General features: G+C 33.5%; 1 protein-coding gene across 1 annotated transcript in view; it reads left to right on the top strand.

The window, feature by feature from the left end:
- Positions 1–15,759, top strand: part of LOC105989838 (uncharacterized protein KIAA0825-like) — an 86,421-nt gene extending 70,662 nt beyond the window's left edge. Inside the window, exons 3-4 of the mRNA XM_013022084.1 lie at positions 11,650–11,818; positions 15,042–15,759. Of these exons, the coding sequence (XP_012877538.1) occupies positions 11,650–11,818; positions 15,042–15,716 (844 nt within the window). The 3' untranslated portion in view covers positions 15,717–15,759. The remainder of the gene's footprint in view (positions 1–11,649; positions 11,819–15,041) is intronic.
- The last annotated feature ends 2,474 nt before the right edge of the window (positions 15,760–18,233 follow it).

Here is an 18,233-nt window from a genome sequence, read left to right as displayed (position 1 = left end):
CACCTTAGAGAGCCAAGCTGACAAATATTCCAGGACAAACAATTTGATACTCAAGTAAGAAGACTTGATTGTGCATTTTGTCACACATAGAACATTCTAACTTTACTGTGGATTTGGGGAGACAACTTGTGTTAGCTAACATGAGAAACAAACTTCTCATATCCTTTTGCAGGAGGGAGTTTGGTAAATTGGAACAAAACGCTCACTGAAGATAGGCTCCTATCATTTCAACTGGAACTGAGGGAGCTATTGCTATTGCTATTTATTTCTATTTCAAAAATCTTAGCTGCCAGATTCTTGAGAAGGACACTTCTGGGCCACATAGCTGACAAGGCATATCTACTTTTCCAAGGCATACATGCCAAAGAGAGGAAAATACTTGCAATTAAGTTTTTTCTAAGGCAAATGCTTTATGAGAAAGGAGAAGAGGAAAATATTTACTCTGAATATTAGTAGGAGAATTGAACTTATTTTTGTTTCATTTTCTTGTTTAACATACCTACATAAAATTGTATATATGTGTATATGTATATATGCTATGTATGTTTGCATATGTTTAGCATGCATGCATATACACATATATACAATTTAAAGATAGCATATAAGCGACTTTACCCTATACTGTTGTGAGTATATATTTGATATTAAAGGACATTACACATAAATTTAAAATGACTGTATGACTTTACTGTAATGATGTATTTATATAATTTTGTGTTATATATAGATAAAACTGAATTTCCTAAGTAAAGACCTTATAAATGTAAATACTATTCACTTAAATAGATTATCAAATCACTTACTTTGTTGGATGTTAGTGGCTCACATCTGTAATGCTGTTTATTCAGTAGACTGATATCTGAGGATTGTGGTTTGAAGCCAGCCTGAGCAAGAAAGTCCATGAGACTCTTATCTCTAATTAACTACCAAAAATCCAGAGATGGAGCTGTAGCTCAAGTGTGGTAGAATGTTAGCCTTTAGCAATAAAGCTTAGACCCTGAGTTGAAGCCCTAGGACTAGCTCGCACGCGTGCGTTCGTGCACACACACACACACACACACACACACATCACTTATCTCAATTTGAGAGATGGTGTTTTATATACGCACATATATGTGCACATACATACATACACATACACACCACCATCTCTCAGGGTCTCATTAGAGCCATACTTCCAATCTTTTTTTACTTTTATTTTTCAAATTAGGGCTTGTTTTTGCTTGGGGCTAACCTTGAATACAGTCCTCATACCTATGCCTCTTGCTTAACTGGGATCACAACTGTGCACATGTCTTGTTTATTGAGATGGAGCTTCGTTATTGCCTAGGCTGGGAATAAACTGCAATCTGATTGATCTGATCTCCACCTCCTGAGTAGCTGGAATTACACAGGTTTACACAACTATACCCACTGGAAATTCTTTTAAAAAATTAATTTTTCTCTTCACAATGGCCTTTAGGCTATATCAGAACAAAGGGAATCACTAAACTATTGTTTTTACTTTGTTTTTATTCGCTAAACTTAATTTCCTACTCTACTCGGTCAATAAAAAAATCATATTTAAAAATATAACAATGATTAAAATATTGTATTTTACATTCATAAATTATGCTTTAGGTTGAAATTCAGGCATTATTATTAAAAATAAAATTCAGTATGGAATAGAAGGATATAATTTCTAAATTAAAAATATTTTATTGCCCATATATTAAAAGAAACCTGCAGCCAGAACCACCTCAAGTGACCATTGATCTTCACAAGGGATATAATAAGAGGGTCTCTGTATGTGCTATACACCACATTTAGAATCAAGTCTATTTTTCATCAAATTCAATTATGTTTTTATTATACTCTAGAGAATAAACATAATAGTATAGGGTGTATATATATTTTTAAAAATAAAATACTGAATAATAACCATGGTCCAAAAGAGTGTAAATCATTTATTACTCATTTATTGCCTTCTAACAGAATAGCTTTTAGAAAATTGTATGTCACGGCAAATCAGTTATACACACTTAGACTGCGGTGGTTGAATTACCCTTGGCACTTTTGTATTCTAACAGTTCTATTTATCTCCCAGTGGTGTACATTGAATAAGTAATGAACATCTGTATGATATGGGTTTTCCACAATACTTTTTAAAAGAAGAAAACATTAGCAATTCATTTTTAAATATAGTATTTTTTTCTCACACTTGAATTTTTAAAACTGTATTTCTTCCAGTGACCCTGACACCTCAAGTGTGAATTCTTTCCCTCTTCTTAATATCATCAAGTTTTATGAGCCACAGGGTCTTTCACCTCCCCAAAGCAGTGATTCACAAGAATGAACCAATGTGCCCACAGGTCACTGAACCCTCACCTGCCCTTCAGGAGAAGCAGTCATTCTTTCAAACCACTTTCACTTTTACATCTTCCTTTCCAGTCAAGTCAGAAGTGAGTGACTTGTAGTTCTGATTATAGAAATCAGTAATGATGAAGCACACATAAAAAATGATAACAAGAGTAAATCTCCTGCTATGAATGCATAGACTAACTAACTGAAAGCACAGATTTTTTTTTTAGCTGACTGGAACTTATTACTGTAATAAAATACTGAGATTCAGAAGTTCTTTTGAGCTCAGAATCTGATATACAATGATATTTGTTCTCTTAATATTTATTTGGATGGTATTATTGCATGTTAAGAGCTTATTTTATTCTTTTATTGACTAATTATAGACAACCTCTGTGTGTCCCTCAGGAAGCAAATTTATCAGGTAATTATGGAAGATATCTACTTTTAGTTTTTTAATCTAAAGAACAAGTGGCTAGGTGGGTAAAGGTTCATGGGAAAGATGGGAAAAATGGTAAACAAATACAGCAGTTATACTCACTAGACACTGTATGGAAAATGAACTATACAACCTGTGGGTGGAGATGGGAGGGAAAAATTGTGAGAAAGCAAAGGAAGGGGTGACATGGTTCAAAAAGAAACGTCATCAATACATGGCTTATGTAACTGTACCCCTCTGTACATTACTTCTACAATAATAATAAAATACGTTAAAAAAATAAAGAACAAAGTGCTACCAGGAAAAAAATACCATGTCTTAATCTCAGGTCTGGGGAGAGGAGGAAGTATATTGTGAGAGCATATTGGATAAGTAATTGCTGTAAATTTATCCATTATTATTAATAAGATGATAATTCAAGTGAACTAATAGATTTACTTATTTTTCACAAAGTGCTTAAATATTTGATATATCTAAAAGTTTTCTTCAAGGTTTTTACTATGGCAGCTTAAAGGTTTCAAAGAGGAAACTAAAAAACATCTTTAAGCTAGATGTCACATGGTTCACACCTGTAATCCCAGCTACTCTAGAGTTAGAGATCAATAGGATCAGAGTTCAAGTGATCCTGAGTTCAAAAAGAAAACCTTAAATAATCTACCAACCTTGGACTTCTCATGACAGAGCAAGCCATAAGTCTGTTTTTGGACACACACACCATAAGTCTGCTTTTGGATAGACACACACACACACACACACACACACACACACACACACAATCCTGTTTTTAATTCTTTTTTATATTAATGTATAGCTATGGAAATTATGTAAAATGAAAATTTTTACACAGACTGTATATTTACTTCAAGTTGTTTGGTAGAAGTATAACTAATAAAAATAGTACTTAATTATACCAAGAAGATATAATTTAATACGTACTTGAGGTTTTTTTCCTACTTTATGTAATTCCCATCTCTTTTACCCATACACATCCTAAAGTGTGATAAAGATTAACCATCACAGTTTTCACACCACAGTCGTTGCTAATCATAATCCTAAATTTAGATTGTTGGGACCAAGAATATCCTCTGGGATCTAGGATGAGAGCTGAGAAGAGGGTGGAAGCTAGTATTTTGCTACTTTACTTTCAAGGCTTTTTTTTTCATCTCCACTTTAAAGATGTATTGTTTATCATCATATAACCACTGCCTAAAGTAATAATTAAAAGATAGCCAATAATCATGCATTAGGTATCTTGTTAAGCCTCTCGTGTTTGACTCATTTTAAGTTACAGTAAAGCTGGATGAGTAGAATATGATAGATGATGCTGTCTTCATATGATAGGTTTTTTTTCTCTAAGTGTTTTTGATTGTACATTATAATATTTTTGGTAAATTTTCTAATGCTAGAGAAGAGCACGGATAAGGAAGCTGCTGTTCTTCTCTGTCCCTCTTAGTCTTATTCTTCAGAAGAAACCTGCCATGGTTAATTATCACTTAACTCTTTAGAAACATTCTCTACTTCTACATGTATACACACAAAATTATACTGATTTGTGTATGTATGAGTGCTGGTCCTGGGTCTTGAACTCAGGGCTAGGTGCTGTCCCTGAGCTTTTGTGCTCAAGGTTAGCACTTTATCACTTGAGATACAGCTCCACTATTGGCTCTTTGATGATTAATGGGAAAAAAGACACTCATGATCTTTCCTGCCTGGGTTGACTTTGAATGGTGAGTCTCAGATCTCAGCCTCCTGGGTAACTACAATTGCAGGCATGAGCCACCATTGCCTGGGAAACCCATTCCTTATATCTTTTCATTCTTATTCAGAGTTTCGTCTCTGAGATAGTTTGTTAGAAGTTGCACCAGAGCTAATACAAATTTGTTCTTCAGTAAGGCTTCAAGTGGCTTCTTTCCCATGGCAGCATGAGAGAATATCTGCTATGGGTTTTACCTCTTCATACCCTGATCATGTGACTTATTTTAATATTAGATAGAAAGATGTAGGCTACATGCAGGTCTTAGATCTCTTCTGATCTCATAGTTACATAGGTTCTCCTCTTTATTTTTTATTCCATCTCTCTTACTGTCTCTTAGATGGATTTAATACAGACTAAGTACTGGTTCAGATTCACTACATTTTTCTCTATTTTTAATTTGTATAGTTACCTTTAGGCAGATCACATTCTTATTTTAGTAGTTGTACTAAAATTATAGGGCAAGTCTTCATAGATTAAGAAAAAAATGAATTATTTACTTATGCTTGCATAAGTAAATAAATAAATTAGCGTGACCTTATATACTCATAAATTTTTGACACTTGTGAAAATTTTGTACTGGTAACTAGACTTGTTCCTCTTCTGTCTTGTTCCTACCATCCTACCACTACAGTCTATGAAAATGAGTCCAAACAGGGGCTGGGAAGGTGGCTCAGTGGTAGAGAGCTTGCCTTGCATGCATGAGGCCCTGGGTTTGACTCTTCAGCACCACATGAGCAAAAAGAAAAAAGGCTGGAAGTGGCGCTGTGGCTCAAGTGGTAGAGCGCGAGCCTTGAGCTGAAGAGCTGAGGGACAGCACCCAGGCCCAGAGTTCAGGCCCCATGACCGGACCAAAAAAAATAAAAATAAAAGGAAAAGAAAATGGGTCGAAACAAACAAACAAAAAAAGAAAATGGGTCCAAATAAGCTGTAAATTGAGGAAGCAAAATACAACATGTCACTGTATGTCTTCCTACAGATATAATACAGGCTGTCTGTTGTCAGTCCCCATTGGGAATTTTGGTACTAGCAGTACTACTTTCCCATTAACTGGACTTTGAGTATGCTGTGATGTATGTATGTATGTTGTGATTGTTTAACTTTTTATAAAGAATTTTTTTTACAAAGAATTTTAGATATTTTAGGTTGACCCAGGTATTCTAAGAATCTGAACTTTCTTGAAGCCACCTGGGGCATTCTAGAGCCTCTTGGAACTTTTTTTTTTGTCAGTTGTGGAGTTTAAACACAGGCCTGGGTACTGTCCCTGACCTTCTATGTGCTCAAGGCTAGTGCTCTACTAGCGCCACTTCTGGTTTTTGAGTGGTTAAATGGAGATGAGAATCTCACAGGGACTTTCCTGCCTGGGCTGGCTTTGACCTGTGATCCTCAGATCTCACCCTCCTGAGTAGCTAGAATTACAAGTATGAACCACTGACACCGTTGAACTTTTATTGTAAGAGATATGAAGCAACAAATCAATAGAAGGCCTTAATTCTAAGGATTCTTTCATACTGTTCTTTTCATAGTAAACTCTTAATGAAAGATGGGCTATCAATAGAAGGGCACTTCAGATGGCTATTAATATATAGTCCAAATGAGAGATGATTAGAATTTTTTAGAAAATGAGTAGGAAAGATACATTGGAGAAAGATTTTTAAAATATTGTGCTAATAGAATTTGGTATCAAGTGTTTTTTTCCTTAAAATGAAGTTATAACTTAATTTTAACAGAATACAGTTCAGTATAAATGCTTAGTTTCTTACATGTTATAGCTATGAAAGTAGTTGTTTGAAGAGTCTTTTCCTTGACCTTAAAAAATGTTATCTACAGAAAATAAGTTTTTGTTCATGTCTGAATTACAGTTTAATTACACACTAGTTTTTATAAATTAGCTCACTTTCCTACAAATTACCTGTTGATCTCAAGCAGTTTTAATGATCTTATTAGATAAACCTAGCTAATCCAAACACTATAAAGTTCTATTTACTTCATACAGCTATTTGTGCTTTTAAGTATATGTGATAAAATTGAAATACTTTTCTTTAAACTGAACTCATTTTGTGGATAAGATATATAATAAATAATATCAAAAATGTAAAAGCTTGCCAGATTCAGTAGCTCACACCTGTAATCCTAGCTACTGAGCAGACTGAGATTGTGGTTCAAAGCCAGCCCAGGCAGAAAAGTCTCTGTGAGGCACTTTTTTTTTTTTTTTGCCAGTCCTGGGGCTTTGAGATGAATTGCTTGAACTTCTTTTGCTCAGGCTAAAGCTCTACCACTTGTGCCATACTGCTACTTCTAACCTTATTTGTTTATGCAGTAATGAAAAATCAAACCCAGGGCTTCATGCATGCTAGGCAAGCACTCTGCCAGTAAGCCACATTCCCAGCCTCTGTGAGACTCTTAGCTCCAATTAAACACTCAAAAACTGTAAGTTTCATGATTAAGTAGTAAAGAATACTCTGAATCTTGCAAGAGCTTTTACAGTAAGTCTGTGTTTCAAAATTATATGTCATAATTTTTATCCCTTTTTCTTAATTTCTCTCCCTACCCCCCCAACTATACCTGCCCCAAACCAATAGGCTTTTATGCTGTTGTTACTGTTCAATGCCAACTTTTTATTTTCAGGGCATCAATCATTTTGGAGGTAAGAATGCATCTTTCTGTGCATGCAGATACATGTATATGCTTAAATGTAGTTGTGGCCTTAAAAATAAATTTATATTTTTAATATCCCAAAATGGAGTTATAAAGTGAGACATCATTGAAGTTATAGGATCAATAATGGATTCTTTTAAGGCCAGATGTTAGAGAATTTTATGTTCAGTGATTCTTCTATACAATCTCTATACAATCTCTTTCTAAAAAGCAATATTTATACCCCTCACAGGCATAGCATCTCCTTTCTGTATACTCCTTCAGCCTACTGTATATACCTCTTAAAGTCTTAATGCATTATTATTTGTTTACAAGTCTGTCTCGCTCACTATACACAATCCTTTAGGGATATGATGATGAATATGTTTGGTCCCCAATATATGACACTGTGCCCACCACATAGTCATCATTCAGTTTATGTTTATCAAATAATGCCTTCAATTCAATATTCAGGTTTTACAGAAATGAAAGAGAAACATTGGGAAAATCACCACAAATATTCTTTAAAAAAGCATACTCAACATTTTAAATGATTTATAAATTGATTTATACGCAGCACCTCAGAAATGCATCTACTTGTACACACCATTTAACTTGGATAATTTAGCCTCATTATAATTAAAGCACATTGGAGTTAAAATTTATTAAGAAGTTTTGAGTCACAGGAAAAAGGATAGAGTATTCTGGTAAGTACTCATGTGCTCACTGTCCAGTTTAAGGGATAAAATATTACTAGTCCAGCTAAGTCTCTCTAGGATCCCCTCCCAAACCGCATGTCACTTCCATCCCACCCTGCCTGAAAGTGGGGTAGGATCATTCCAGTGCATTTCTCACATTTCCACTGCCTGTGTTTATAATACTGTGATGTATGTGGATTATATGGCATATTCTCAAATTATTATAGGATTGACACCATACTGTGTACTTCCTCCTGATTGGCATTGTATTTTATACATGTATTTACATTTTACCATCCATTTATATTTACATATATTTCAACATACATGTTGATAAATACGATTCTACTTTCTTTTCATGATTAGATTCTACCAAGTGAACTGCTGGTTCATTTAGTCACTCTGTTGATGTCAGGTTTATTCTAGTAGGTTTAATGTTAGAAATAGAGCAAAGAACTTGTTTCAGGAAGTCCTTGCTAAATCAAATTGTTCTTAACTTGTAAAGCTAGACTATTAGGGAAGCGAGCCTACTGCAGTCATTACCATAATGTTTAGGATTTTACAATATGCAGGTTGGTTATATTTTCATGACTGACCTTGGTTCTAAAAAAATAGAAGCAATTTGCAGTTAAATAGAAAACAATGCAAAATAAAGGCAGGTGTTTTTTTTTTTTAATTTTTTTGCTTGTCCTGGGGCTTGACCTCAGGGCCCGGGTCCTGTCCCTGAGCTTCTCTGTGCTCAAGGCTAGTGCTCTACCACTTGAGCTGCAATGCCACTTCTAGCTTTTTCTGAGTAGTTTATTGGAGATAAGAGTCTCACAGACTTTCCTACCTTGGCTGTCTTTGAACTGCGATCCTCATATCTCCGTCTCCTGAATAGCTAGGATAACAGGTGTGAACCACCAGAGCCCAGCTAGATGTGTTATTTTAAGAAAACCTAGATTAAGATCTTACATCTATGAATCCAAGAATACATCCTTCCCCAGATTACCCTCTCCATGAATTCTTATGCATACTTGAATATAATATTTGAAATGTGACACTTGAAAACATTGCCATAAATATTGAATGTTAATTTGACCTCAAGATAAATTATTAGACTGCATATTAAAATGACATTCATCTTTTTTATTTGTTTGAGGAAAGGTCTCACTCTACAATACATGTTGGTCTGGAAATCTCTAGGTAATCTAGGCTGGCTCTTGAGTTTGAGATTCCTCTCTTTTTAACTCTTTAATTGCTAGGATGATAGGCATGACATTCATTTTAAATATTAAAAATATCCCTTTGTTTAAAAATTAGACAAGCAATAAAATGAGTTTTAAAAAAGAGATTATGGACAATGTTGAATGACATATTGATAAGATATTCAGCCATTTAATTGTCAAAATAATTTTTATTTTTATTATATATATTATTGTAAAAATACTGTACAGAGGTGTTACAGTTAAACGAGTAAGGTAATGAGTACATTTCCTATTAAGCATTGTTACCCCTCCTTTGTTTTTCCTCTACCATCCCTCCTCTCCCCACCTCCTCAACTTCTCCCTCCCTGGCTCTCCCCCCACCCAAGTTGTAAAGTTTGTTTTCAACATAGTGTCTTGTACATCACATTGTTACAATGGGTCAACCTGTATTCTTATTTAAACATTTTATTATTTCCCTTCCCCTCCCCAAATTAGAAAAATGTTTATACAAAATTCAGGGCACCAGAATCAAATACAGTGAAAACGGGTTATTCCGTGGGGGAAGAATATACAAAAGAAACAAAAAAAAATCACATAGTACATTATAAATATGTTAAAACCAATAGCAAGAAAGAAAAAAAAACACTTGTGTCCTTCTCTTGGGGTTCATTTCACTTCATCATTTTATATGGTCATATGTAGATAGCTTTTGACCTTTTCTGCCTGTCCTAGACATATACTAGTTATTGCAAATAAGGGAAACCATGGACCTATGTTTCTTTGGGCCCGGCTTACTTCACTTAATATAATTTTCAAAATAATTTTTAACAAGAAGCCCAAGTGTCTTAATTTATCTCAATGAGGGGGTCTCTTGAAATGCAATAACTTAATCCCTTTATCAGTGTTTAGACAAATTACTAAAATATCTAGGTCTCCTGAAGGCTTTACCCTATTTGTACATTGTCATTTTTGGCCTCTACCCAGATTCAGATGTTAGAGATTAGCCTAAAAGCTGAGTCCTGATTGAAGCAGATTTAGGTAGACTAACTGGGGAGCCTTTCCAATTCACATTGCTGCAGTCTATTAGGTTTCCTTGAGTGAGACACATGAGGATGCTATAATGCAAACCTTTGATAAAGGATCCCTGGAATCAAGGTGTATGCCTAGGGCATTGTGTTTCTTGGTCCATGGAAGTGCTTACGTAAATTGGAAAGCACATGCCAATCTCTTGTCAGATTGAACTGGTATTCCTGAGTACCTAAACTCTTCCATCAGGAAATTAGCTGGCCTGTGGCCAGAGGAGGTATTATTTTTCTTCTAAGTTCTAGTTTTCATGAAAAGGCTCTTTGATTCTCTATTTTTTCCAAGGTAATTTAGTTTGAATTCACTCATGCTCAGAAGTCTCTCGAAAAACTTTAGTATATAATATTTACACTATATGTTTTAGAGGCAACCCATACCTGATGAATAGTATCAAAAGAGTCTTTCATTTAACATGAGCTTTAATAATCAGAGCTTGGTTTATAAAACTATGCGGTTGCATCATATGGAACCTGCAATTAAAAGCAATTGTCCTTTCAAAACAGTAATTTTAACTTGTAACAATGCTTTCTTTAATACTATTAAGCTGCTGTCAATTTTATAATTGTCAATTTTGCATGAAGGGATTCAGGTTCAAAGCCACTCACTTTTGTACAAAAGCTTTCTTGCAGTTTAGATGTGCTGCCATCAGGTGGTGGTAATATGTCACATCCGTACTGCTCCATAGATGGCATGATGTGAAAGGTCACCAGTTTACCTCGCAAAAGTTTATAATTATGAATGTATCTAATTACATGTGGGAAATTACATAATATATATCTTTTTATCAGACCAATGTTTTAATTGAATTTAATACATAATTCAAGATTCTGTTCAATATTTTTTCCTCAATTTAGTTTTTGCTAAAGAAACAGGAAATACAGAAAAGTAAAATCTAAACCTCATGTAATTTTCTCATCGAAATATACTTATTATTAGTGTTTCACTTCATTTACTTTCAGTTTTTCATGAAATTTTCAGTATATGTTTCATTTTTTGGGATAGAGTTGGATGGCAACAAAATATTTAGTTATAGTAACATTTTACACTGCTTGTATCCTTTACAACACTTAAAACTAAAAGCCCTTTACAACTGTTCCTGAACTCCTAATATTCCTTTGATTAAACTTTTCCATAACTTGCGTTGTAATTCACTTGTTAGTATATAATGTATATTCTGATGTTCACAATATTTTTTCTATGCCCTTTACCCATTGCCTTGTTAAGAATGCTAATATTCTATTATGCTTGGTATTAGTGTTAGCACAAAAGAATTTCTAACTCATCTCTAAGTTATTAAATATTTAAAACTTCTGCTATTGTATTTTCTTCAGCCAGAAAATCAGAACTTTCACATTTCAACCAAGCAATAATATTTTTCCTTATTATTGTCATATCATGGAATTTTAAAATAATTTTATAGATGTTCAACAAGATACAACATGTAAACATTTTATAATATGAAGCTGTTACCTACTTCCAACCAAAATAATTGGTTTTTTTTTTTTTTTATAGCATAGAACATTGCATTAAAGAGATACAGGCCAAAGTTAACAAGCAATGTTCAGATGTGCAGCTGCAAACAACTACTGACTGCTTGGAATGGCTAACTGATTTTGACTATAATACAGCTAAGGCACCTTCCATCTTCCATGGAGATTTAATAAAATTCCTCAAGACACTGGTAAAAATATAGCCATTGTTTTATAATGGAATGGGGTGGGTAAATGGGTACAGCTCATTCCATTTATCTATGTAAATGTCAGTGAAAATATTAGCCTGCCAAGTGTAGAGCTATTGTTTTAGTTTTGTTCCTATATGTCCAATAGAATCCAGTGAACGACTTAGTTTTTCACTGTGATTTTTATGAATACACTCATAGTAAAAGTAAAAGGGAAGTTAAATACTATAATTCCTAGATGATTTATATTGTGGTACATAGCATATCAATAACACAAAATGCATCATTGTGTATTGCAGTTGTTTCCAGAGTTCATATTCATTATATTTCTTCTTCCTTCATATCACTACTTTTCTCGATGCCCGGTATTAAGCATAATAAGATCTCCATCAATTATATCTAATAGGTGATCTTGTCTCATTCTCTGCATGCCCAACCTACTTCTCAATCAAGACAGCAGTGTATACCCAACCATTTTTAATTGATTAAAAATTATTACATTATTCATTCTTTGATGCTGGCCACTGTCTATAACCTTGCACAGCACAGCTATTTTATTACACCTACACCTACCAGGGTGACTAGCCTACAAAAACAGATTCCCAAAGGCATGACACAATTGTTAGAAAGCAGTGTTTCTGAAGCCATGGTTTTAATTTAATTTAGGGGGGAAAAGGCACCATTTTTGTCTGAACATCAAACACTAACTAAGGCAGATGTGGAAAATATCTTGAGGTTATAGATGGCTTAGGAAGAAAGATCATATGAAAATAGTTCTTGGCTGTTGCTATTATTACAGATGTCCTTTAATGTTTACAAAGTAATAAAAGGAAGAGAAAGGAAGACTACATGCCCTGAAGCCTTAATCTTTTAAGAAAATCTTCTCACCCATTATCTCTTGAAGGTGGAGCCTTGAAGAATAAATATGGAAATAGTTATTCCTTTAATTTCTATTAAGAGCCATGTGTATTGAATTTCATTAATATTGATGTAATAATGCTTTCTCATTTAATTAAAAGCAAAAGCATTTAATTATCTTTTAATCTGTCACACATAAGTCACTCTATTCACTTCAGGGCAAAGGCCGCCTTAGTTTTGTTCAAACTCATTATGCTGATAGGCTAGTGCCAGACCTAGAATTTTGTTATTGTTGTTGTTGTTTTTTAACATAATTGATGATATTGCTTTAAGGAACAAACCACATTATGAAAACAGATCCAGATTAAAATGACCTTATTATCAAGTTTCTGTTGGCTAAAAGTGTCAATCTTTTCATGTTTCATATACCTATTTTTTATAGAAGATTTGTATTATTTCTGTATTTAAAGTAGAAACAGCTTCTCATTCTGACAATTATACTGCAGTAAATTTTCAAAATATAAATGCAGAAAAATATAAATGCAGAAAACATGTGTTTTTTGTCTTTGTAATTAATTATTCTTTGATCAAATATTTATAGTTATTAAGTGACTTAAACCCAAGGCTGAATCACTAATATAATTCATTTACCTCACAAAATTGACCTTAGTGCTGACATGTCCTACCCTCTGTTTATGGACATTTCTTTTCCAGAAGTATCAAAAGAACTGAAAATGAGGAGAAAAGAGAAAAAAATGGTACAGAAAAGTTACACGTACTTTGGTTCTGTATTTGAAAGAAGGCAAATATGCCAGGTGTTAGTAGTTCATGCCTGTAATCCTGCCTACTCAGGAGGCCGAGTGTTGGAGGATGATGGTTTGAGGTCAGCCCAGGCATTAAAATTCACTAGGCTCCATCTCTAAAAATAACCAATGAAAAGCAGAGCTGGAGGTATGGCTCAAGTGATAGAACAACCTATTGAGTATGAAGTCATGAATTTAAACCCCAGGACTACTTGCCTCCAAATCCCTGCTTTACCCACCCCCCACCCCTTCCCCCCACCCAAATAAAAAGAGAAGAGAATGAGTTTGAGGTCTATTCTTCCTTCGGTGCCTTATTGTATGTGATGTTTGAAAATTCACTTAAGCATGTTTCAAATTATGTGTAAATTGGCTTTTTCTAAGCCACAGAGTTTTCATTATGAATAAACCAGTGAACCTTGTAGAAAATACTTTTTATTTAATAAAACATAGAGATTTAGAGTATAATTACCACCAATAGAACATTAAATTTGGTATGCTGTGCTTACAGTGACTGAGAGCAAATTCCAAGAATCAGTCTTGGAACTGTTTGTTATTCTCAATTACACATAGTACCTGTGGCATCAGTAAGAAATTTCAAAGACAGACTCACTTTTATTCACTTGGGCTTTGCTTCCATTTCTTTTGTAATCAGCTTGTTTCTGCTTCAAGATATAAACTAATTTTAGTATTAGCTGAAATAGATATAAGTATGAAAGTCAGCATGTAAAGAATATGTGTAATTCTAAGTCCAAAAAGAAAGCCATTTTGTCCTTTTATTATTTATAATTTTACTCACCATTGTTTTCTATCACCACAGAAAGTATAAAGGAATAATTTTATATCATCTTTTGGGGAGCGATTCTGAGAGAATCTTTATCCTTTTTGAGTCAGTCATTTCTTTGGAGAGAACAGAAATATTCTCGGATTAATTTTTCAAAGTAAAATCTTTCTTAACATGGTTCTCAGAAAGGAATTTAAATGAAAGGTGACATTTTTCAATGTATTAAATTTTACTTCTCAGAATGGTAGCTATTAGTAGCCTCAAATCACATTCCGTATTTAAAGATTTCTGCCTTATTCAGAGTGATTTTAAACAGTATATATTCATTTGGGGTTTTATAATAACAAGTACATTGATTTGTGCATAAAAATTATCTACCAGGAATTTATTATGAGTATCTTGAATTTATTTTGTCTTGGGAATACAATTCAATGAATGTTGTACTCAAGGTTTTTATTTAGAATTTTTAAGTTATACCTTTCATCCAGCTCAGATTGTATTAGAGGTAGGTAACACTGAAAGCTATTGAAAGCCTATATGTCTAAAAGTCTAATTGACCAAATAGTTAATCAACTGAGCTTTACAAAATTAAAAAAAATCATAAAATATAACATTCTAAAATATTGCATTGACCCAATTCCAAATGCAAAAAAATCTTGAAGCGTATCAGAATACTGATTCTTAATTGAAATAAATGGTGAAATTGTGCATGCCTATGGAAGTAATTTTTTATTGTATGCTTAGATTTGATCAAATTTCTAATGGTATAATTTACTTTTATTAGCAAGATTTGTTGACAAAAGAACAAAATCAAGAAGAAATGATACTGGATTTCCTTTGTGACCTCTACTGCCAGAGCAATGTTTGCTTCCCATCGACTCTAAGCGGAATATCTTTCCATACCCTCTCTAGGAATTCCCTTCATTCAGTTGAAGATCACTCTACTGTGGAAGTAAAGTCTATATGGGATGATGTAAGACTGCATCTTCGACGGTTCTTAGTGTGCAAATTAGAAAGACATAATGAAATAAATAACCCACAGCAAAAAATTTTATTGAAAAATCAATGCATACAAAAACTATTGTTTCTTTATCCAGAAAATGAAGTTATTGTCAAGTACCAAAACATACAGAATAAACAGCTAACAAAACTTCTGGAGGACTACTTTCCTTCTTATAACAGAGATTTGAATTTAGACCTAATAGTGCATGAATATGAAAGTACCATGCTTAAGTTATACTCAGTGATAAAAGAGGATTTTAATACGATATGTGAAATTTTAGCGCCATCCTCAACAGTGAAATTCATTAAAGAAACATACCTGGATACGATTTCAGAAGAAATGGGAAAATTTCTACAAAATTTCTGTGAGCTGCAGTTCAAAGAAAATGCTGTTCGTGTGGTTAAGACCAGCAAGAGCTCCAGCAAGCATAGAGGAACAGTGCATGCTTTGGGTTAGTGACATTTCAATTTTGTTTGGTTTCATTTAATCCTTTGATACTTTTAAATTTTCTGGGCTGCTATTATTGTTGTTTAGCTAAATATCATGACAAAATTGAAAATAAATGATAGAAAATGAATGTAATGAAATTTTGTAGCATGCATTTTTCTGATGTTTTCGTTTTTCTGTAAGTATAGTCATAGAAGCCTTTGCTCTCCAATCCAATTTTTAATGATATTGAAAATGTAAGCCAAAACATTTGCAAATAAGAATTTCTTTCCTCTTGATTGCATATGACAAGTGGTAATATAATGGTTGAAGCTATGTTACACATGTACAACACCAAAGAGTAAGTTTTAATCAAACCTCATCAGGTAAAGATTAGTTGTTGAAAATTTCCTGAAATGTACATGAATTTAAATTAGAGGCTGAGAAACTGTAACACTTTAATCAATTCTAATAAAGAGCAGTTATAAAATATTTAATGTAAAATGACACATTTTAATTGCTAAGGAAGATACAACATTTTAATTGGAGCTAATTTTGTTTCCTTTAATATTTTTCTGAGAATGTACACTAATAGGTAGTTTAAAATTTTCTAATATTATTCAAAAGAAAAATAAGACATTATTATTCTATAATATACTTAACCATAGTTCCAATTTTCCATTTGTGAAGAAAATCAAGGTGAACTTATGATTATTTTAAAAATGATCATTAATCATGAAATTGAGCTATATTTCTAAATTGGATTTCTAAACTATATGATTTAAGTATTTGAAATTATCATTTGGTGAATTATTATAGATCTTTTAAGTTACAGTCATTTCATATTACTAGTTACATAATGTTTTACTTATTTTCATTAATCAAATACCTGAAGGCTGAATTATGATAGATGATTTTCCAAATAAGCTAGTATTTCTCTTGAAGCTTTGTTTTCTGAGATCTAAATCCCATTGCAGAATAAAGGTGCCACAGACAATCTGGGTCAGTTAATTCAGAAAAGTTGCAATTTTCTTCAAAGCAAATACTTTCATTTTTAACTTTTCACTCAGAGCAAGGTATATATGTCCACTTTAACACTAGAATTGGAAACATCTCCCCCAACTCATTACTGTAGATAACAGGGGTTGAAAAGATCGGCTCTGTATGCTTAAGAAGACCTATTCCTTATTATCCCAATTCTCTGGACAAAGAAAGAAGCTTGTTAAGTTGATTTGCCCTGGATTATGTTTTATTGAGTGAGGATTTGTACACAAGTCTTTATGTCTCTTATACCTATATTCTCAACCATCATCATCATTGGATCTTGACTCAAAAGTACAGGACTAAAATCCTCAGTCAATCATGAAAAAAATTGCAAATTTTTTTCAGTTCAGGATAACTACCGACAGGTAAATTCAGCTATATTGACTGTCTCTACTACAACCAAGACATTTAATATATTTAAGATTCTGAGCTAACCATAGAATTGGGAGGAAAATGAGTGTCACTCCTACTAGGGAAGAAATGCCCAAGAAGCTCAAAAGACCAATCATGTTTTTCACCAATATTTGGCCCAATGACCAAATTTTATTAAAGAGATACAGTTTTGAAATGAGCAAAAATAATTTATATTGCTATTAGAAAAAAACTACATTTGCTTGAATTTGTTGTTATTTTCTTGTTTGCTTTTTCAGTTGTGGGATTTGAATGTAGGGCATTGTACTTGCTGGGAATGCATTCTATCTCTTGAGCCACCCTTTTTACCTGCTATTTTTCAAATAGAGTATCTGTCTATTTACCTCTTTGTTTCTGTTGCCTCCCTTTCTCTCTCCCTCTCTCTCTCTCTCTCTCTCTGCCAAAAAGAGTCAGAACAATGGCCTCCTCTTTAACACTTTGTCTTTCTGTGCCACAGCAAGGATGACAAACATGCAACACTGTGCTCAACTTTTTATTGGTTGAGATAGGTTCTCATTAACTGTTTTTCCTGGGTTGTCTTTGAACTTCAGTCTTTCTGATCTCTACCTCCAGATTAGTTAGGATTATAAGTCCAAGTCACTAGGTTCAGCTATATTATCATTAACATAGTTCTGCATGTTTATTCTTTTTTTTCTCACAATTCTTTTTTTTTTATTGTGAAAATACCGTACAGAGGAGTTACAATTACATGGGCAAGGTAATGGGTGCATATCAAGCATTGTTGCCTCCTTCTTTGTTTCCCCTTCCTATCTATCCCCCCTCCCCCACCCCACCCCCCTCCCCCAGCCAAAGTTGTAAAGTTCGTTTTTTGACATAAAGACTTGTACATCTTGTTGTTGCAATGGGTCCACCTGTATCCTTATTTAAACGGTTTGTTTTTGCCCTTCCCCTCCACAAATTATACCAACATCAAAAATAATGAAAGCAGGTTTATACCATGGGGGAGGGACATACAAAACAACAAAGAAATCATAAATATGTTAGAAAAAATCTCAAGAAAGAAAAAAACATTTTAATACTTATCTTGGGGTTCATTTCACCTAATATCAACTTATCTGACCTTTTCTGCTT

The sequence above is a fragment of the Dipodomys ordii genome, unplaced genomic scaffold (genome assembly GCF_000151885.1).
Source record: "Dipodomys ordii isolate 6190 unplaced genomic scaffold, Dord_2.0 Scaffold59, whole genome shotgun sequence".
NCBI lineage: Eukaryota > Metazoa > Chordata > Mammalia > Rodentia > Heteromyidae > Dipodomys > Dipodomys ordii.
The sequence above is the reverse complement of the archived record's forward strand: the minus strand, read 5'-3'. Positions and strand labels throughout refer to the sequence as shown.